This window comes from Callithrix jacchus, chromosome 3 (genome assembly GCF_049354715.1).
Source record: "Callithrix jacchus isolate 240 chromosome 3, calJac240_pri, whole genome shotgun sequence".
Classification (NCBI taxonomy): domain Eukaryota; kingdom Metazoa; phylum Chordata; class Mammalia; order Primates; family Cebidae; genus Callithrix; species Callithrix jacchus.
Genome location: NC_133504.1, coordinates 74,601,699 through 74,625,158, shown reverse-complemented (window position 1 = coordinate 74,625,158; position 23,460 = coordinate 74,601,699). Strand labels below are relative to the sequence as shown.

At 35.3% G+C, this 23,460-nt stretch overlaps 1 protein-coding gene and 1 pseudogene across 11 annotated transcripts in view; both read left to right on the top strand.

Moving 5' to 3' along the window:
* AFG2A (AAA ATPase AFG2A) overlaps positions 1 to 23,460 on the top strand; it is a 406,233-nt gene that overhangs the window by 86,325 nt on the left and 296,448 nt on the right. For all 11 annotated transcript variants that reach the window (XR_013532907.1, XR_013532908.1, XR_004740664.3 and 8 more), the window contains one exon: positions 9,136 to 9,345. Coding sequence is in view for 7 of the 11 variants with exons in the window: in XM_078366537.1 (XP_078222663.1) it covers positions 9,136 to 9,345 (210 nt within the window). In the remaining 4 variants the exon portion in view is untranslated. The remainder of the gene's footprint in view (positions 1 to 9,135; positions 9,346 to 23,460) is intronic.
* LOC103791859 (coilin pseudogene) lies at positions 398 to 6,278 on the top strand (annotated as a pseudogene).

The window sequence follows — 23,460 nt, the reverse complement described above, 5'->3', positions numbered from 1 at the left end:
TTTTTCCTTCCAGACTGTAAGCTCTACAATGTAGAGACCATGTCAACTTTGTTCATTTTATATTCTTAGAGTCAGGCCAAGCACTCAAAACAGCCATGCAGTAACATGAATATATCTGAGTCAATGAGAGAATACATAAATAATTGAGAAAATGAATGGATATTAAATACTAAAACCTTTACCAACTCTACTTATAGCAGCCTGACTCTTCTGTTAGCCATAAATGCACAGTTGTAACACAGGCCCTGCACTTACCCAAAGTCATAAAAGATGGCAATTAGGTAATTTCTACCCTAAGAAAGTTAATTTTTGCTCAGTGATCTAACCACATAGGCTTGCTTACTTCTCTGAGACTTGCTTGACCTATCTCATTGAACTCACTCTGTGCCTGAGATACATGTCCAATTTCTCAAGCCAAGTTCTTCTTCCAGAATTTTCTTGTGACATACTTTGGGCCAAGTTCCCTAGTTGGTTCTATACCAGTAAACTCGTTCCCTCAGCCATTACAAGTAGCACATTCAACATTCAGGGACAAACTTTGATGGTAAGTTAAAATCTTTGTTCTTTTTTAAATATGGCCCATTTCTTTACTCCTTATCAGAGGTTTGTCCTCCTACCTTTTGCCTTTAAACCGAAGGGTGAGTAACAGTCCTCTTGACCCAACATCTTTACTCTCCGGCCAGCATTGATTATTCTTGCCCATGGGGGAGCTTACTTTCTGGTCTATACCTCAGGACACAGAATCTGACCTGCTTTTGAAGTTTGCTTATATGAATTTGCTGACATTTCTGATCCAGAGGGATCTTTCTCTCTTTGCCTCCTGTTTAACAAACATCTGGGCAGAGGAGGGTTTTTCTTTCTATGTATATAAGAATTTTATTATCAGCTAACCATCAAAGGAGATCAGAGAAAATGGTTTGAATTCGTGACCCAACTATTTGGACAGATCAGGGCTAGGAAAGGTAATGCGAGGTATATATGTATAGGCTTTGCACACTTTTACATGTTGGTAACCTTTTTCACCTGACCACTTCTATGGGTTTAATACTAACTCTCCAACTTTTTTCTTTATTTTTATTTTTTACTTTAAGTTCTGGTAGACGTGCAGAATGTGCAGGTTCTCAGGAAACTAACACAGGAACAGAAAACAAAACACCACATGTTCTCACTCATAAGTGGGAGTTGAACAATGAGAACACATGGACACAGGGAGGGGAACATCACACACCAGGGCCTGTCGGTGAGGGTAGGGTGGGGGGCTAGGGGAGGGAGGGCATTAGGACAAATACCTAATGCATGTGGGGTTTAAAACCTAGATGATGGATTGGTAAGTGCAACAAATCTCCAATTTTTTCTATATTGCCCAAATTAACCTCCTACCAGCTTTTCCCTCTGCCACTTTTATCCCTTTTGTTGTTTTATTTGTAAGATAATACAAGAGAAATACGTGTCTGCCTATTAATTTATTTCTTTACCAAACACTAGGTTAGGAAGGTCCTAGTGATATGCACATATACAACAAATGCCCTTTCATTTAGTTACTAATTACTTATGCCTCAAATTTTCAAGAAAACTAATCAAAACTCCTTTAAACAATTTTACTATTGAAAGTGATTTCTTCTAATTTTGGGGCATTTGGTTATGTAGTACTCCATATGAATGACTTAAAATTCACTTAAGAAACTTCTTAAACCTATGCCTAGCTCCTGGGCTTGGGGGTCAATCAGTAGAATTCCCCTCTGTCTTTTTCATATTCCTTTATCTTTCCCAGTTCTGCTATGCCATGGTAAGACTTGCAGGAGTGACTCGTTTTCTTAAATATTCAAAGCATTTGCTGATGATTGTAGGGAACAAGGAATTTGGTAAATTAGAAAAAGCAAAATATTTTAATGAGTTATAAAGAATTTTGTGGGTGAGTTTTATGCCATTTTCATGATCTGAGTCTTAGTTTTTGTTACTTTTTTTAAGTTTCCATTTTTTATGAGGTTTTTTTTTTTCTTCATCTGACGAAAGTAGACAGTTTTTAAAAACCTCATTTGGTAAATGGTTAACCATTTTTAAGGTGAATTAAGACATATATTTTTGTAATCTAAGGGAAGTTATTTGGGATAATTTATTATATTTATAAGGTTTGACTTCATGCATAGCCAGATCTGAGAACAATGCATAGTAAACTTATTAAAGTGTGATTGTAATGTAATGATATTTTAGAAATTGAGCTAGATTTTGATATAACCATTAAACTGATTATTGAAATCTATACAGTTTGAAAAAAATTACCTTTAAGTTGATAATATTTTTCATGTTTTTTCAGGTGTCTGTATTTTTTAAACTTGAATAATTCCCATCTTAATGTCTTTGCTTATTAAATATGAGTTCACTGCTGGCGTGGTGCAATCTTGGCTCACTGCAACATTTGACTCCAGATTCCAGTGATTCTCCTGCCTCAGCTCCTGAGTAGCTGGGATTACAGGCACCTGCCACCACGCCTGACTAATTTCTTTATTTTTCACCACGTTGACCAAACTGGTCTTGAACTCCTGACCTGTGTGTATGTGTTTTAATTGGCATTACAATGCATTATAAGCTTTATATTCTGCTTTTTTAAATTACATAAATTTTCAGAAAATATAAAATATCTTCTAAAATCTGTTTAATTTCTATAGGATTGTTCATTCTTTGGGTATTCTGTAATTCATTTAATAATCGTTTGACGTTTAGCATTGAGGTTGTTTCTAGGTTCTTTCCTGTCATATAGAGTGTTGTGCCATGAATCTTTGAAGAAAAAATCTTTTTGTATTTCCTGAAGTGTTTTGGGAGGATAGTCTAGGAAGTAATATTATTAGGTAAAAGTGTATGAACTTCTAAAATATGTTGCCAAGTATATTTAATAAACATTTTGATTTTTTTTTTCTTCTACTGGTATGTGGCAATGTTGTCTCTTTGTATATCACTGGCCTTGAGAAGTTCATATTTTATTCTTTGCTAATTTTATAAGCTGAAAACAGCTTTTTACTGTTTTAATTTGGGTGTTTTGGCTTTAATTAGTAGAGTTGAGCTTTTTTCCCCAGCAGTTTGATTTTGTATTTTTTTTTGTATCCATTCCCTTTTCTATTCCATACTTGTAACACTACCTTTCCCAAGCTAGTTATTTAAACTTTTTTTTAAAAAGTAACTTTAATTATTTCTTAAATGGAGTCTTTTCTCTTTGAGCTCTTTTTTTTAAACCTTCTTTTCCCTTTCTTTGAAAGCTTTTTATTCTTACTTATGAGGAAGATAACAAGGTGTATCTAATTACGTGACAAACATTCTTCACCAAGAAGCCAGTATCTTACATTTATAGTTCACTGTTGCCATCTGAGACATAAGTAGAACTTCAGTTACTCTGTTTTAGCATACTTAATGCTCTTCTTAACGTCCTCTACTCCTTCTTTAATGATAGCCCTTCTGCCAACACATGGATCTTCATAGACTGTAAGCATCACTTGATTGATGTTTTTCATTTACATTTTAGAGAACTTCCATAATAGGTAAAAGGTCTCTTAGCGTGTGTCTCACAGAGAGATTATCACACTAGGTAATGTTCCTCTTTGGGCATTTTCTTATATTTCTTCCTGTCTTCAAAATAATTCAGATCATTTAATTTATTTTAATCTTTGCTATTAAATGCCAGTAGCACAAAGTCTTGATATAGACAATCATCTTAAACAATCCAGGAGAGGGAATAATAATGAAATGTCTACAGAATATGTATTTATTCTGGTAACTCTGTGTTGGAGATTCCTAAGTTGAGAGAGGGAACTTCCTCCACCAGTTAGTAATGAAATGCAGAAGTGAAGGTGAGTATCTTATACCTATAATATTTAGTTCTAACTCTTTCTTTGCCACTGTCTCTAGGAGAGTTGGTATGTAGAAATATCTTGAGAGTTGCACATTTTAATAAATTATTTACCTTTTCCACACAGGCCTTGATAGTCATATAAATACAGTTTTACATGTGGAAAGTGTTGGGTCATTGGGAAAGATTGAGGACTTATGTAGCTCTCATTTGTGCCCCCAAGGAGCAGTTCTCTTTAAGTACAAGTGCATTACATTTAGACTAGATAAGAAACATTGGGAAAGATAGTTAAATTGTTTCATGTGAAACTGTTAAACTTATAGACCAAGTTCAAAATCTTCTGATGTAGTTTGAAATTTGATACTATGTCTCTTGCTCAGAGGTGTCCAATCTTTTGGCTTCTCTTGTCCACGTTGGAAGAATTATTGTCTTTGGCCACACATAAAATATACTAACATGAGCACCGAGCAAGATGGCAGCCCCTGAGCCAATAGGGTATGATTTCTATTTGATTACCTACCACCAACTATCCAATAGTGTACAGCCTTCTTGCTTCTGGTCGACTTGAGCAGATGCCAAGTCATCATAGATCTAATTACTCTCATTCGCCAGAGCTTTGGCTTCAGTACTGAGGCCTTTACCTGGAGTGGGGACTCCTGTCTCACCTGTGAGTGCACACCTGGTGAGAGACAACGACTGCCTCAGAGTTAAATTAGAAGAGAGAGGAGTTGTTGGAAATTCTGTAGTTATTGGTGATGGTGACGGCTCATTTATCACTTAGAAAAGCAAAGAAACAGGCATTTAAGTTAGAGGAGGATAAAGAAACTGAACCAGATTACAAATATTAAAAGAAGTATTGGAAGAGGAAAGAGAACAATAACGACAATGAGAAAGTCTTGGATCTGGAACCAAAAGCTGTCACAGATCAGACTGTCAGGGGAAAAAAAAGAGAGAAAGAAACAAAGCAACCTGTGACACAGTGGGTGATGATAATGAAGAGACCAAAAGAAAATCACCAAAGAAAAAGGAGAAATATGAATATGAAAAAAAAAAAAGGCCAGGAATCCCAAGTCTTCTAAAGTACAGGCAGTAAAAGACTGGGCCAGTCAGAGTTGTAGTTCTCCAAAAGGCTCTGCTAAAAACAGCGTTGTTAAAGCCAAAAGGAAAGGTGGTGTAAGCATTCAGTCAAAGGAGAGTCCCAGTTCCTCCTTGGAGTCTGAGTCTTATCATGAATCAATAGTGATGGTCCCAGCAAAGTCACTTTAGAGGCCAGAAATTCCTCAGAAAAATTACCAACTGAGTTATCAAAAGAAGGACCCTCTACCAAAAATACAACTGCAGACAAACTGGCTACAAAACCTGGCTTTAGCCTTACCCCCAGCAAAGGGAAGACCTCTGGAACATCATCTTCTAGTTCAGATTCTGATTCAGAGTCAGATGACCAATGCTTGATGTCATCGAGCTCCCCGGAGTGTGCTGCGGGTTTCTTAAAGACAGGAGGCCTTTTTGCAGGAAGAGGTTGTCCAGGCCCAGGGCTGTCATCATAGACTGCAGGTGCTGCTGGATGGAAGCGTTCTGGCTCAAAAGGTGGTAGACAAGTTCCTGGTCCTTTTCCCAATGTGTCTGTCCCCACTAGTTTAGGAAGGGGATGGGGTAGAGGAGAAAACCTTTTTTCTTGGAAGGGAGCTAAGGGACGGAGCATGTGGGGGAGAGGTCAAGGACGAGGGCATCCTGTCTCTTGTGTTGTAAATAGAAGCACTGACAACCAGAGGCAACAGCAATTAAACGAAGTGGTAAAAGATTTATCTACTGTTATCCAGAATCCGGTAGAGACGCACAAGAAGGACTATGGTCTGTTACCACTGTTTGCAGCTGCCCCTAATGTTGGAGAAAAGATTGCACTTAAGCTTTTGGAACTAACATCCAGTTACTCTCCTGATTTCTCTGACTACAAGGAAGCAAAAATATTAAGCTGCAATCCAGAGACCCAACAAGTAGATATAGAAATTATTTGATCCTTACCTGCCTTGAGAGAATCTGGGAAATTTGATTTGGTATCACAATGAAAGTAGAACTAAGGTAGTGGACTACTCTGAGATGCAGGAGAGCAAGATCACTGTATTTTGGAGAGAGCCGATTGATCCAAGACTGATTATTGAATCTCCGAGTAACACATCAAGTACAGAACCTGTCTGAGTGTGACCTCTCCACCTTATAGTTTAGGAATGTCTTGTTTGTGAAAGTGACTATAACCTGAACTCTTTATTACCAGAGGATTTGAAACTTGCAGGGTTTTTTTTGTTATCTTTATTTTACTGTGTAGGAAACAGTCTACCTCATCATTTAAAATGACATGGGTGTTGGTTTTGTAGACCTTTGTTTTTTTTGTCACGTTTAATTTCAGTTAACAAAATGTAAAATATGACATTCCCTGCAGACGTTGTTGTATACCAATATGTATGATTTCTTCTCTTTTTAAAATGTTTTTGACCATGAAGTAGCAGTCGTCAGTAGTTTATAATACCAAGAATGTGCTGCATATCTTGTCTCAGTAAGTTTTAAGTAACATTTAAAAATACTAATGCATGTTACTTGATTGAAATTTTTTAGCATTTGAGTTGTTCCATTAAATGGAGCATCTTGTAAATTTCAAGTATTTTATACTTGCCCTTGTTAAGAGTTAAAAGGTAGTTGGATTTGTCGCAGACAATGAGTTAAGGAATCCTTTCACGTTTTTTCCAGCTTTATTTTGTTTTATTTTATTTTTGAGATGGAGTCTTGCACTGTCACCCAGGCTGAAGTGCAGTGGCGTGATCTCGGCTCACTGCAATCTCTGCCTCATGAGTTCACGCAATTCTTCTGCCTCAGCCTCCCAAGTAGCTGGGACTACAGGTGTGCGCCACCTTACCCAGCTAATTTTTTTTTTTAATTTTTCGTAGAGATGGGGTTTTACTATGTTGGCCAGGATGGTCTCAATCTCCTGAACTTGTGATCCGCCTGCCTTGTCTTCCCAAAGTGCTGGGATTACAGGTGTGAGCCACCGCACGCAGACCCAAATTTAAAATTAAGGATTCTCAAGGCCCTTTGTAGAGCAGTAAAAATAAGACAGTAACAATAAGGAGTGTGTGTGTGTGTGTGTGTGTGTGTGTGTGTGTGTCTGTCTGTCTGTCTGGAGGAGAATTGGTGTTCCACTTGGGGAATTAGCTGTGAGCTTCAGACCAGGAAATGTGTCATCTTGCTGAGTACCTGGCTGAGTATGCTGGAGTGAGGATCTTGAAAAGAAACTTCCTTTTCTGTTATTCGCTACAAAGCTAAAATGGCCAAATATATGCTGTGAAAATTGTTTTTTTTTTTTAACAAAATATCATATCCCTCCTTCAGCTGTACACATTTTAAAATTATATTGAACTAAAAAAAAATACACTAACTTGAACGATAGCTGATGAGCTAAAAAAAATGCAAGAAAATCTCAGTGTTTTAACAAACTTTACGAATCTGTGTTGGGCCGCAGGTTGGACAAGCTTGGTCTAGCTTAAGTTTTATGAATTACTTGTACAATACAATTGAATTGATTTCTATAGTATTTTTAAGAGTGAAACTGGTTTTTTAAGTTTGTGCTGTACTTACGTTATAAAGCAATATGAGTAATGTACTTTATATGTGAGACCTTATGTGCTCTAAGAAATACTTTTATTAAGAAGGAGTTATGCTTGTGATGGAGTATTCGTTACAACATGGGGTCTGTACATACTTGCAAAGAAATAGAGAATGCATCTCTCCGTCCCCAGATAATCTTTCCATTAATATGGATGAATTAATCATCACATAGTCCGTATTTGTCTACTGCAAATCCATTGCTCCCTTATGTATTATGTTCCTCAGTTCCTAAACATGTTCCCTTCTTTCTATTCATGTAACTTCTAATTACTCATTTTTCTAAATCTGAATCACGAATATTACGTTGATTCCATTTTCTTTTTCACCACCCCTCTCCAAATGTAGTTTTAACTTTTTCCTGTTTCTTCTTCTGCTCTCAGAACCCACAACTTGAGCTCTGAATTATCTTTCCAGTGAATTTTCGTTATCTGCATGTTTACTCTAGTTCAAGCTTTTTCCTTCTTCTGATATTTATGTCATTAATTGATCTCTCTAATGAATCTTGTCAGAGGAGTCCTCCAGAAGGACATATCAGATCATATTGCCTTTTAAATTAAAAATCCTTCAAAGACTTCCAAGTATGTACAAAGAGTTATCTTGAATTCCTTCATCTGGTCTTCAGGGCGCCATGCCATATGACTTCAACTTTTCTTTATTTCCTTCCCTCCAATATTTTTTCTCATATCCTTTTTATACTTCTTACCCTCTGAGCCTTCTGTCATTTTTTGGCCTATACCTAGCCATTTCCCTGTTGTTGCATTTCCGAATCTCATCTATCCTTTTACTTTCAAGATGCAGTCTCACACTGTCGCCCAGGCTGTAGCGCGGTGGCCCGATCTCGGCTCATTGCAGTCTCTGCCTCATGAGTTCAAGCAATTCTCCTGCTTCAGCCTCAGGGTTGGCTTTCAGGTTTGTTTTCCAGCTAGAAGTAATCTTTTCTTCTTGGGAACTCCCAAAGGCCTTTTTTGTTTGTTATGTACTTAGTATCCTTTCTGTTGTACGGTGGTTGTTCATGATTACTGGTAGTTACAGTTGTTAAGTTCTTCAACGTGTGGATTCCTGTGTCATTCTTCTATTTCTTGTGTATGTTTTCTGGTATGCATATATTCTTAAGACATGTTATATAAAGAGATGTCTTGTTCTGGGGGTATTTCTTAGTTGAGAAAAATAAAATCTTGGAGATATTTTATTTATATGCCAAAGAAAAAAGTGATTGTGTTCCATAAATATCTACAAAAATATACTTGGAAGTAGTTTTGCTAAAAAAAGAAGTGTAAGAAATTAGATATATAGATGAGACCTTGGATGACTGACTCAAACCACTTTCAGACAGATGAAACCTAACTTCGAAATCTTTCTAGAAGGTTAGACTTAACGGTATGTTCAGTTGTTTAAATGGTTATTTATACAAGACTTACAAACAGATTTTGTTTTAGTATTTTTACATTATTCAGTTAACATTTTATGTACTCCTAATTTACTTCTGGATATTCTTGGAATTTTTTAAAGGATTTTCCTGATTCTTAAATGGTTATATTCTTTTTTTTGCAAGTTTTCTGTTAATGATATGTTTTATTTTTTTTTTTAGTAATCTGTTTGTCCTGGCAAAACTTACGTTTGGAAAATGTCCTATTTTTCAGGTATCCTGGTCAGATATAGGAGGACTGGAAAATATCAAACTGAAGTTGAAACAAGCTGTGGAATGGCCCTTAAAACACCCAGAGTCGTTCATTCGAATGGGTATTCAGCCACCTAAAGGAGTTCTTCTGTATGGGCCACCTGGGTGTTCTAAAACAATGATAGCAAAGGCGTTGGCCAATGAGAGTGGACTGAATTTTCTAGCTATAAAGGTAGGATGTTAAATTTTTTAACGGCTACTCTTTCTCTTGGCCTCTGCTGACTCCCATCCTCTGACTCCTGTCTTTAAGAGAACGAATAAAGGTATCTTAAGGAGCAGTGATACTTTTTAAAAATTTGTTGTTGATGGCAATATAATATAGGGAGATGAGAGATAAGAAATAAATTAGTGCATGTAATCAGCAAATCATGGTGGACCTTCTGAAGACTGCTTTATTTAGTTGCTTGATCCTGATATTTCTTATATCCATGTGTAAAAGAAAACAATCTTTTTTTTTTGTTTCTACATTTTTAATTATAGACTTTTGCTTAATCAGGACTTAACAGATAAATATGATAGTGAATTCAATATTTACATACCTAGAATTTTCAAATGAGTAAGACACTTGTTATGGTACACTAAATTCTTTAAAAATACGTTTCCAGTCAGAAAGTATATGTGCATTGGTTTTTATTCTGAACCACATACACGTTTTATTTGCTCATTGCTCTGCCCCCATTAACTGGGATAGATAATCTTTCTTGATATGTAGTTGTACATTTACTTTAGGACCAGATATTTTATATAGCATTATGATATATCCAGGTACTTAATCCACAAAATCTTAAATCCATTTCTGTGGACTAGATCACAAGAGTATGTACCTAGATAGGTTAACTATCACTTCATTTCAGAAAAGGTACATTTCAGAAAAGGTACATCATCTATTCTGGTATTATCAGGGAATTTTTTTGCATAACAGTGCATTTTCTATCTTAGAACATTGAAATCATTGGTAGTTTCTAAGCATAAAACTTACTTCAGAGTAATTAGTCAACTTTTAGCCTTAAGATTTATATGGAATGATACTTAGGTGTGATTAAGCTGTTTGTTCTTTAAGAGTCAGTATCTTCAACATACTTTCTATTATATTCTAGAAGATATTAGAGCATAAAGATGGGGGAAGAAGACTATTTACAGCATGATCACAACTACCTTTTTAAAGGTTGCAGGTTTATTTGTTATTGTTTTTGAGGCACGATCTCACTCTATGGCTCAGGCTGAAGTGTAGTGGCATGATTATAGCTCACTGTAACCTCAAATTCTTGGGCCCAGGTTACCCTCCTGCCTCAGCCTCCTGAGCAGCTAGGATTATAGGTGGTGTGTGCCATCACACCAGCTAACTTTTTAACATTTTTGTGGAGACAGGGTCTCACTTTGCTGCTCAGGCTAGTCTCAAATTCCTGGCCTCAAGCAGCCCTCTCACCTTAGCATTCCAAAGTGCTGGGATTGTAGGAGTGAGCTACTGCACACAGCCAAGGTTGCAGTTTTAAGGGTTGAGGTAATGAGTGATTTTGAAATTTTCTCGGACATCTTGATTTCTACTTGGTCCTTTCCTTTTATCTTGTTGTAATGGGGATGGCTGTTTACTGGCATTTTCTAGTCTTTTTACTGTCATCTCCATTTTTCTGGTTTTACCTTGTATATTCTACAGTTGTATTTTCATAGTATTCGAAATTTTCTTGTCTACTGGGAGTCTAAAACTTATTTGAGAATGTGTGAGCCAAGTTCTTATCAAATAAGTTTTAGGCTTGACTCTCAAGAGCACACTTATTTTCTTACAAACTAATATCTTCATTTTTTGGTGATCCATGGTAATGATTCAGATGCTACTAAAGCTGCTCTCTGGACTATCCTAGAATTACTTAGAAATATATTTATTATCTTTTTTGAACATAACCATTTCATAACCTTAGACAATTTCACTTTTAGTCTTTTATTCACTATGAGGAAATTGTAAGTGATTCTTTAAAAGGTTTAAATTGTACACTGTTCGTATAAAATAACCAATCAGGCATTCATTTATTTAAGCTTTTTCATTAGCTTTTACATCAGAGACAGAAAAGCTACGTGATCTTAACAAATTATCTTGATCAGTTGAGTTCGGAACTCAGAAATTATGTGTTCTAGTTACTAATTTTTATTTAGTGTGGATTTTTATTCAGTTTAGAATTTAGTGTAGTTCAACAATATTATTCAGTTTTTGAATCTGTGTGGAGGAGATACTTAATGAATGATGGTTTTTTAATTTTCAGATCGAATATCCCTTATCGAAATGTTTTGGACCTGAAGTGTTTAGATTTTGACTTTTCTTGCATTTTGAAATATTTGCATTATACGTCCCAGTTGAGCATCCCTAATCTGAAAATTTGAAATCCAAAATGGTGAAGTGAGCGTTTTCTTTGAATCAAAACGTTTTGAATTTTGGATTGTTAGATTTAGGGAGACTCAGCATGTGCTATTATTTCAACTTTCCTATATGTTTAAATTTTTTAAAATACAAAGTTGGGAACATGAAAGTGATTTACCTTCTGCTAGCATTTTCATTGGTCCTTTTTTCATCTATTCAATGTTTGTGAGGGAAGTTTTAAAGTAGCAATACTGTACAGCTTATGTATGAGAAAATGAAGCCAAAGAAGTTGGGAATTCATATTCTATTCTCTTTTTATTGAGACAGAGTCTTGCTCTGTCACCCATGCTGGAGTGCAGTGGCAAGATCTTGGCTCACTGCAATCCGCATCTCCCGGGTTCAAGTAATTCTCATGCCTCAGCCTCCCAAGCAGTTGGGATTAGAGGCACGCACCACCGCATTCGACTAATTGTTTGTATTTTTAGTAGAGACAGAGTTTCACCATGTTGCCCAGGCTGGTCTCGAACTCCTGAGCTCAGGCAGTTGCCTGCCTTGCCCTCCTAAAGTGCTAGGATTACAGGCATGAGTCACCGTGCCAGGTCCTGTTTTTAATTTTAACTCCCTATGCAAAAAAAAAGTTGGCAACATTTGTTCAACTTACATGTTTAGTTTCAACCTATATATTTGTTTCCTACAGGATATAAATGTTACAATTTAGTTTGAGATTTTGAAAGAGCAAGTCTTACACATTTTGAAAGTGATCAGAAAAAAATAGACATATACTGGAATTCTCTAGCCAGTTAGGAAACCCAGGTGTTAGATACTTTGAAAGGAAAAACTCCTTATCACTTTTCACAATGGTAATTACTTTTGATCTTCCAGATATTTTGATAGGTTTTAATTTCTTTCTCTAAGTTTATGAAAGAACCTTTTAGCTTCCCTTATGCACCTTTTCTCAACAGGGATTAAAAGATATGTACTGTACTCAGAGTAGAGATTTCATCTTGGCTTGTGTGGGCTCTTATTACCCTGTGGCATATATATGTGTTTTTGTGTAGACTGTGACATTTGACATATTGTGTAAGTTTAGTTTGTTATCTGGGTCAATTACATAAATAGTTTCCAGTTGAAATTTCCTCTCTGCTTCTGTCTTGCTTTTGTCTGGAGTGCTAGAATAGATTAATTGCCTTGGGATAGCTGCATTGCTTTACCATATGAAGAACTGTCACTGATTCTGGACGAAGGGTGGTTAGGCCTCTGACAGGGCTTTTCAGCAAATCCTTTATTAATTATTAATTATACTGGTGAATACAGGAATGTAATGAGCTTAGTATATCATTGACTTTTTGGGAAATTTTCTTCTCTATACTTGTCTCAGAGAGGAATTGAATAAAATAGATTTCTCTTCCAGAAAAACTTGTGGTTTATTCAAAGTAGTGCACAATTCAAATTAAATTAGGTGGTCCCCAATTTAAGATAGATTTACTTAACAAGTTTTTGACTTTAAGATGGTGTGAAAGTGATATGGATTCTGTGGAAATCATACTTCAAACTTTAATCTTTTACTGAGCTAGTGATATGCAGGACAGTATTCCCTTATGATGCTGGGCAGTGACAGTGAGCCACAGCTCCCGGTCAGCCGCATGATCACACAGCCAGCACTCTACAGTGTACTGTGATGCCAGATGATTTTGATCAGCTGTAGGCCAGTGTAAGCATTCTGAGCATGTTTAAGGTGAGCTAAGCTAAAATATGATGTTCAATAGGTTAGGTGTATTAGATGCTTTTCAACTTAGTATATTTTCAATTTGAGATGAGTTTATCAGGACATAACCCCATTGTAAATTGAGGAGCATCTGTAATTACTGTTCGTTATTTAACTAGATATATTAATATTCTCTTATCAAAGGTACAAGATAATCTGAAATTTAAAAATTCCAAGTTCATCTTAGGCTTCTGTTTTTAACTTTTGTAGACTATTCTGCAAATCATAAAGCTTTTGTACACATATTGCATGGAAAACTGCATAGCTACCTCTTTTAATTACAGAATGCTTTAAGATTACAAATAGGGATAATGATTTTAAGAAAGTTAAGTGACTTTTCCATGGTCTAAGTGGTGGTGATGGCACTGAAGCTTAGTCTCATAACTCTCTGACTCAAGAGTCTGAGCTCTTAACCACTGTATTATACGCTCTTCCATTTTCCTTTTTGTTTTTTTAAAAAATAAAACTAGTGTCCAGTGGCTTTTTTCATTACACAAAGTTACCAGGGAAGGTAGTTTAAGTAGTTTCTGTAGGGTAGCTTCAGAGAAGTGGAAAGATGTTTCTGGGAGCTGGTTCGAAAAATAATTTTGTTTCTCTAGGACAAAGAAAACAGAAAAATAACATGGCTTTGGTCTAGGAGTATAAGTTGGTTGAGTTGATAGAAAAGGGCAATCATGGCCAAAGATGCAGGAAACTTGAATGAAATAGAAGTGCCTGGAAAAAGACTGATGGTAGGATAATGTGGAGCTTAAAATTTACTTACATAATTTGTGCCCTTGATATTGAGTACGTCATGATGAAAAGAACACTAAGCTGGGATTCACGTAGCTTGGATTTACTTCCTAACCTTACCACTTTTTAGCTTTGCAACCTTAACCAAGTTTTGTAAGTCTCATTTTTTTTCATCTAGAAAAGTATGATAACATTTGTACATTTATAAGCTTTGGAGGGCATTAAATTTAAAAAGGAAAATGAAAAAGTTTTAGGGGGCATAACACTCCATCCTTGAGTATGGGCTTCTTTCCAAAGAACTTAATATGGAAAGAGGGGAGGGGAAAGAGCTACTGTACAATGGTGAAACCTGACAAGCTGTACCACAGCCAGGTGATCAAGGTTATCATCTTCAGTAATAAGGCATGTTGACAATACAGTTGACGCTTTGAACAACATGGGTTTGAACTTAGTGGGCCCACTTATATGCACATTTTTTTTCAATACCTTGGCACTCCTTATTGATAGGTTCCACAACCAAACACAGTTTGAAAACACAGAATTCTTGGTATGTGGAAACTCTCAAATAAAGAGGACTGACTATGTTTCCTCAGGTTCCCCAGGCTATGGGACTTGCGTATGTTTGCATTTTGGTATCCACAGTGGTCCTGGAACCAGTTCCCGGGGATACTGAGGAATGACTATATATTCACTTGGATGATGTGGCGAGGATAGCACTTTACTTCTGTTTTCCTCCTGAGTGCTCATAACCCCTGTCCAAATATGAGAAAAACTTTAGGCAAACCCAAGTTAAAAGACATTCTGTAAAATCACTGACTAGTACTCCTCAAAACTCTCAGGGTTATCAAAAACAAGGGACGTTTGAGAAACTGTACAAGACAGTACCCAAGGAAACATGATAGCAAAATGTAATGTTATAATATCCTGGATAGATGCTGGAAAGAAAAAAAAGAACATTAGGGAAAAACTAAGGAAAACTGAATAACTATGGGCTTTGGTTTAATAAGAATATACCAATTTGAGTTCATTGATTGTAACAAATATACCATGCTAATATGAGATAGTAATAATAAGGGAAACTGTACAGGGGTGGGTGAGTATATGGGAGCTGTTTGTACTGTCTGCTCACTTCTTCTGTAAATCTTAAACTTTGCTAAAAAATGAAATGTATTTAAATAAATTTTGAGATCTGTATCATAGATCTCAGCATATTGTAGATGAAGTAATTGAAGTTAAAAAGGTTAACTCCGAGTTCTGTACTGCAATGAACAGGATGCGTGGAGCATAGCAAAGAAGAATCGTGAAGAAGATTGTGAATTTCATGGGTGAGGGCTTTGGTGAACTCTCCTATTCATAGTCCCCTTGCCCATAACGATAGTGGAAAGTTACTGGGAAAAACCCTGAGAGTAACTTGGCTGGGGAACCTGGGTTTGGGCCTGCCCTGAACTTGCCTGTTTCACTGCACTTCTCAGTTGAAACCTATAAAGGTGTTTGTTAGTTCTGGCCCCAAACCCAGACCCCAACACCATAAAGAACTCTTTCTCATAGTGTTTTGGTTATTTTTTCTTTCACCTTGGGTGCAGCTTCCAATTTAGTCTCTCCAGGAACTATGTCATTTCATGCCTTTTGCGGATCCTAATTCTTTATCTCCTTCTATATGTTTATTGCTATTTGGGCTTATCTAGAGTCTGAAACCTTTTGAGTTTCTATTTAATTTCCTTTAGAGTTTTGTTCTGTTTTAACTTAAAAAATTCCCTTGACTTCACCAGTGTCATATTATGTGCCTTATTTGCTGAAATTGGCAGTTATTGATGTCAGTATTAAACAAAGACATATACTTAGTTTTATCTGTTTGAATGACTATTAAGGAATAACTAATAATAACCTGTAATTCTTGGGACAAGTGGGATAGTTATTGTGCTGTTGTCGGTTTTACAAGGTTATGAAGAAGTTAAATCAGATTTACTTAAATTTGTCATTATTTGCACAGTATACTGTGTTAAAGTTGTAGCATCATATGTTGACTACATAAATGTTAATTTTTTTTTGAGTTGGGCTTTTATCAGTTGATAAAGATGATATATAAAAAAAGATGTGAAAGGCTGGGCATAGTGGCTCATGCCAATAATTCAAGCACTTTGGGAGGCTGAGGCGGGCAGATCACCTGAGGTCGGGAATTCAAGACCAGCCTGACCAGCATCAAGAAATGCTATCTCTGCTAAAAATACAAAAAATTATCCGGGCATGGTAGCACATGCCTGTAATTCCAGCTACTCAGGAGGCTAAGACAGGAGAATCGCTTGAATCTGGGAGGCGGAGGTTGCAGTGAACTGAGATCACACCATTGCACTCCAGCCTGGGCAACAAGAGTGAAACTCCATCTCAAAAAAAAAAGAAAATATTTTATAAATGACATTTAACTAAAAGCAGAAAATGACAATAAGAAGTATCACAAAACCTTTAGCATTTGGAATCTAAGAAGACCTAAAGATATTTAGAAAGAGGAGAATAATTTTAGACTTATAACAAGTTTAAAAGTAAGCACATTTTATTCTTGGGATTAATTTTTTATTTATGGACAAATTAGCTGGTGGAGAGAGACTAGGCTTTCCCCCCCATCTTTTAATTTCTTTTTGAATGAAATTTAATTAGAGATGAAATAAATATTATAATGTCATGTCTTTAATGCTTTTAAAAAGTTTTATAATTGGAATAACAAAAATATGTAAACCTTCTGTGTGTCAGGCACTGTACATGGTAAGCCAAGATACATTAGATGGGCACCTCATTATGTATCAACTCATAATTTAGTGGGAGAGATATTTGACTCAACAGCTAATATAAGGAAACAGGTAACAAATAGAATTTGCAGCTTTTGGTTGTTGATTGTATGTGAGAAATGAGAAAGAAAAGAAGTCAAAGGTGATCAAAAATTTTACTCTCAATGACTGGCAGATGGAAATATCCTAATTCCAGGGAGAAGAGGAGAAACAGGTTGGAGGTGAGAGAGAAAATACCTACGTTGAGTTTGAAATGCCTTCGGGACAAAATGTTGAATATGGCCTAAAAGTAGTTGTGTTTATGGATTTGTAGCTCAGGAGGATGATCATTTTGAGAGATGAAAACATGGAAATGGAGATGAAAATGTGGAAATCGGGAACCAGTGTTTGGGATTCTGCAGAGAAGTCAGTAAAGGACACTGAGAGTGACACGAGTAGTCAGTAGTAACAGAAGGGGATTTCATGGACATGTAGACACGTGCAAATGCACATTTTACAACTTGCTTAATTGTAGCTAGCATTGTCTCTGGAATGTAAGTTCTGAAGAAATTCATCATTTTTCTTTTTCCTGAATAGAATAAATGAATTTGGGGAAGGATTGTATTATACTTTTTGAGAGGACCAGCTCAAATTCTTTTCTCTTCCCTGCCAGCCCCTCTTGGATTTTAGGTTTTTACTTGCCCACAGCATTCTTGCCTAGTAATTAAAACCTATTTTCAAACTCTTTGAAGTGCTTTCTCAGAATGGCCTTCTGTATGTGCTGATACTGTACTTTTTATTAATTTTCAAGATCCTTTACTCACATTACATATATGTAATTCTATCTCATGTAAGTTTGGGTTTTTATGAGCATATTCCATACATTTAACCATAAGTTAACACTTAGATTAACTTGCCTTCCCCAGACATTTTAGAACTTATAAAAACTTAATTTGAATTGTAATAGCTAAAAGCACCAGGCAGGTGTCAGACACATTTAAAGAGCCCTTGGGAGGACTGAAAAAAACCCAGTAGTGAGTAAAGGGGCAAAATTGTAAGAACGTGAGGTGTAAATATTATACTCGAGTTTGTGACTGATATGGTGTAAAATAATGAAGCACAGTAAAAGATAAATCAGGTTTACTTCTCACTAGATTAATAGAACAGCTGGACAAATATTTTCACATGTGTTTATGATATTTTTGTTATTTTGTAAACTTGGACACTTGAAATATTGGCCATGGAATGTTAAAAATAATGCTATTAAAAATAACCCAATTAATGGTCTTTATTAATGTCACTTTTTCTCGATCACTCTTATCAGTGTAGCACTTGCCATCTAGGAGGTAAAAAATGTGGCAAGACTAACATACATTTTTTTTAAAGCAACATAACTCATGATATTACGAATACCTAAACTTTGTAGTTAGATATAAATGGTCGCTTGTTTATAATGGGTATTAATAAAAGTCTCATTTTCAAATTAGCCTGTGCTGCCATCTATTAAGAAAGAATTAGACTTCACCCTTACCACTTGATCTGCTCGCTAGCAATACATTTGAATTTGAATTGCTGGTACTTTGTAAAATCTTTTGTTTTAAATTCAAAAATTTATTTTTAGCAACCAACCTTGTCTAGCCCAAAATTAACTTTCATCTAAAATCTTAAGGGGACATTTCATTTCTCTTTTAAGGACTTAGAACAGGACATCCTAATTAGAAACAGTACTTACTGGTTTAGAAACCAAAATTCTACATTCTTATCGTTTCTGCCATTTAACTTGCTGTAGGACTTCTGGCATATTACTCCTCTTCTTTGTACTTGTTTGCCTTAGTTTTAAGTCAGCAGGTTAGAGTAAGTGACTCCTAAAGCCCTTCTTCTAGTAACATTCTATGAGTAGGTCACCGTGCTTGTACTTTAATCTGTTGCTTATCTTTTGTGCCAATGGTGGCCAAATGTTTGGGGCAGTTTCTTTAACTGTCAAATTTAACAGTTAAAAGACTTGTATCCCACTTCTGCCATTTATTAAGCTGTGTGACTTTGGACAGATTCACCTCTTTGCACTTAATATTTTTTTCTGTAACATTGTAATAAGAGTATACAACTCAGAAGGCTGTTGCAAGCAGTGAAAGGGATAAGACATAGTAAAAGATTCCACAAAATTGGTACATGCTGATTGCTGCTCTCTTCCATTTTTAAGAAATTGTTGTATATTTGACCTTAAATGGAGCAAAAAGTATGGCATCACAGCTTATGATTCCTTAAGTTTTCTGTTAGTAGTAAAGTGGAATATTTATCTTTGAAACTCAATATAGACTTTTTAACTCTTTGTACCAAAATACAGTGATTTTTGGCAACTTAAACTTCAAGCTTAAAATAACCTCCCTTAGTAATGAAATTGCTCTGACTTCTCATAAAACTCTAGACCAATGCAGCATACAAGTTCAGCTACTTCGGTTACATTTTGCAGGCCACTCATCTAGGTAAGATTCATCAGCACATAGTTCTGTACAAAGTCAGGTTTTCCAGCGACCTTACAGTCTTTTTATTATCCCTTATTAGTGACACTTGAATTATTCCAATGCAGATTGTCTTCACAGTGCTAAATTTTGGGGTTAGTTTCAAATGTCTTAATTTTTTCTCCTGTTTTGTTTTGGTTTGGAGGAAAAAGCATTGTTTTGTTCTTATCCACAGGTCCTGTAGTCCACCTTTTTGTGGCAGTGGAGTGACCCTTCAGTTGGTTGAGGCTTTATACCTTATTTTCACATTTTCAAACAAAATATCAAGAACGTTTACCTGTAGGTTGGATATTTATTAATAAACCATATCAGTCTTTCTGTTTATACCAAGATATTGACATTGTACTCAGCAGAGAAAAAAATTATGAAATGACCATAATCTTGTACTTTCTAACATTGATGCCTAGGTTATCTTCATCATCTGCAGAGAACAACTACCATTTCTCTAGGTTCTCTAACCTCTTTCCTTCAGTTAAGCCAGATAATTAAAAAGCAGTATATATACATTGAATTATATTGCCCGCTTAAAGAAATATCTTCACTGGATTATTATTTTATGCCATATCTTTGACTTTTGCAGACAATTGCCGTAAGAATAACAGCAATAACGTAGAGTTGGCATGACGGTAATTGCAATAATAACAGTGACACCAGCAATTTTCTTTCTGATCATTGTCAGGCCACAGTTTGCCTAGGTAGTTGCTCTAAACTGGATAAAATCTGCAGAAAAATGTCTTACTGCTCCAACCCCTCAACAAAAACACAGTGCGCTAAATATCTAAAGCCTGCTTTTTTGGGTGGGCCCTGATCCTTGTTTTAGTGTTCACTTTCTTAATTCCTTGTCCACATCCCATTTGGGTAAAAATTTACCACATGTAAATGAAAAGTACCAGTTCTGTTTATTTGACTTTATATTATATTATGAATAGGCATTTCTTGCTTTGCACTGTAATACAGGACTGTAAAAATGATCTTGCAAGGTCAAATTATGCAGAATGATCTTAATCAGTGGGAAAAATTTAGAAGTGTTACATAACCTTTAAACATTTTGTCAAAACATTAAGAATGCTTATTCTTGGTTATAAATGTTTGAGGCAATGCCTTTTGGCTATATAACAGATCCCTTGCTGGTTTCCCTACCTCTTAACTTATTTATTTGACTGCTCTTTCATTTGTACACTGACAGCCTAGTACTCCATTTTATGAGGACACAACAATTTATTTACTCATTTTTATATTAATGAATTTTTGAGACATTTCCAGCTTTTATTTTTATTGTTGTTATAAACAGTGCTCAGTAATAGTCTTATTCATTTTCTTTGGTATATTGATGAGTTTTTCTAGGGTATACATACCTAGAAGGTGCTGTTGTTATTGGACATGTATTTTTTCATTACTAAATATTTTGAAATTGCTTTTTTGTGTGTGTCATTAATTTTTTTTTGCTTAATTGTCTCTAAATCAATTTTTAAAATACTTTGAAGATTTTTCACTCCTCGGCAATCATGTCATTGACATTTTTGATGACTTTTGATGTTATAGACAAAAGTGAACTATTTCAAATTCTGTGAGATTAATTTACATTAGAGGTCTCAGTCTTTAGATATAATCTGGCCTGCATTTTATTTTGGTCCAGCTCCCTAGCTAAGAATGAATTTTTCATTTTAAAGGGATATTAACAAAGAATAAGAATATGTGATAGAGACTGTATATGGCATATAGAACCTAAAATATTTACTATCTGGCTCTTCACATTTCATGTTTTTAGATACTACAATATGTAGAAAAATGCTTTCAAGTTTGTTTACCTCAGAGATGGCTGTGTAGTAAATGTTGTGTCCCTGTTACATAATCTAACCAGTATCTAAAAACAGGCTTGTAAAATTCATTTGGTATTAAGTTGTTGCTTTTTCTTCAAAATCCTGAAAAGTGTGAGAACATTTTATCTCAGCATAACTGATGTTTCATTGTCTTTTTTAAAAGTTAAATCTATTTGGGGGTTGCATTATTTAATAAATTGAGATAATGGAAGTATTGGTGATTAAATTGTAATCTTGAAGTCTCTCCGTAATATCTTAAGCTTAACAATAATTTTGTTATGGAAACATGATTGCTTACAGTTTAAGTACCAATGTACAAGTGATGGATATACTAATTATAAATTACTTATCCAAAACACTGTGCCAAGCAAACCTTTGTTTACTTACAGATACATAATCACTTTGTTTATTTGTGTACTCTGTGGTTTGTAGATTTCAGTCAGTGATGTAAAGATATTATCTGTCTTAAATGATAGATAATATTTTTAATTGTTATAACTACTCTTTTCTTTTTTATGAACACCCTTTTCATATATCTGTCTCCTAATTAGCCACAAATATTAATTTTTAGACTATGTATAATCTGTTACTCTGAAACAGTTTTTAAAAGAGATTAATCATCTTGGATTAGTAGAAAAAAATCAGGCAGAAAGATAGAACTACTGCTGTCATTACTTAAGTATTCCTGTGTTTATACTATTGGATACTTCATCTTAATTGAATACGATGGGTGGCAATGTTGTTGGCAAAGCTGGATTCTGTCAGTCTGAACTTTGAGATGTTCTTCCTGTCCCTTATTTTTGCTCTTAACTTTCCTACCCTAATTCTCATATGTTCTAACCTACTCATCTGTTACCATATTATAATAGTTCAATATTTTTGAAGCAGCATTGCAAAGGCAATTGTCTTACTTCAGTCTGTTCTAACAAAATACCATAGACTGGGTGGTTTAAACAATGGAAATCTATTTTTCACAAACCTGGAGGCTGGGAAGTCCAAGATCTAAGTGCTGGCAGATCTGGTGTCTGCTCAGGGCTCACTGCCAGATTTTCAGGTGGTCATCTTGACATAGCCTCACATAGTAGAGAGGAGAGAGAGAGAGAGAGAGAGAGAGAGAGAGAGAGAGAGAGAGAAAGAGAGAGAGATCGATTGATTGATCAAGTTCTCCTGTCTCTTCTTATAAGGGCACTAATCTCATTCATGAGGGCTCCACTCATTAGTTACTTCCCAAGGGCCCTATCTTCTAAAAGCATCACATTGTGGATTAGGATTTCAGCATGTGAATTTGTGGGGGATACATTTGGTCCATAGCAGCACTATACAAAAGCAATATTAAAGATGGTCTCCTTTTCTTCAGGCATGTTTGCAACTTGAAAGATTTGTTAATGTCCATAATCTTTGTCTGTTTGCCATTTCTGTTTTTTTTTTCCTCCACTTTTCTCCTCTTTTCTTTTGGATTGAGTGTATTTTGATATCCAATTTTATCTCTCCTATTGTCTTAATAGCTGAACCTGTTTATTTTACTTAAAAAAATACTTGCTTAAATATCTACCCCATATGTACTTACATTCTGTCTTCAAATAACAATATACTACTTTGTAGTGTAAGGTCTGACATCAGTATAACTTTGTTTTCTTATGCTGTATTCTGTATTTTACCTCTAAATATGCTATACACTTTACATTATATTGCAGAGTTTAAACTTCTATTTTAGTCAGTTATCTCTTAAATAAATTAATGGAAAAAGGTATTTATTCACATATTTGCCATTTCTAACTATTTCTTTGTGTAGATCTAGGTTTCCGTTTAATGTAAATTCCCATCAAGCTTTAGAACTTCTTATAACACTTCTTGTGGTGAAGATCTACTAGTAACGTATCCTCTCAGCTTCTGTTTGTCTGATAATATCTTGTTCTCATCTTTAATTTGTAAGGATATGTCATTCTAGCTTGACGGGTTTTTTTCTTGCAGCCTTTGTGTTCCATTGTCACTCGATTGAATTGTTTCTGATAAGAAGTGGCTGTAATTTGTTGTTTACAGTTATATAATGTGTTCTTATGATTTCTTTTAAGACTTTATTATCAGCTTTTAGTAATTTGATAATGATGCATCTTGATGGGGTTTCCTTGGATTTCATTGCACTTTTTTGGATCTGTGGTTAATATTTTTAAAATCAAATTTGACTATATTTTTGTCATCCTCTTCCACTTGTCTTCTGGCTTTCCAATTGTATATGTGAAGGGACTTCAAAAAGTTTGTGGAAAAGTGGAATTAAAAGGTAAAAATAACATAAATTTTATTTCTCAACCAAAGGTTCATCAAGTTCAAGATACTTTTTAAAG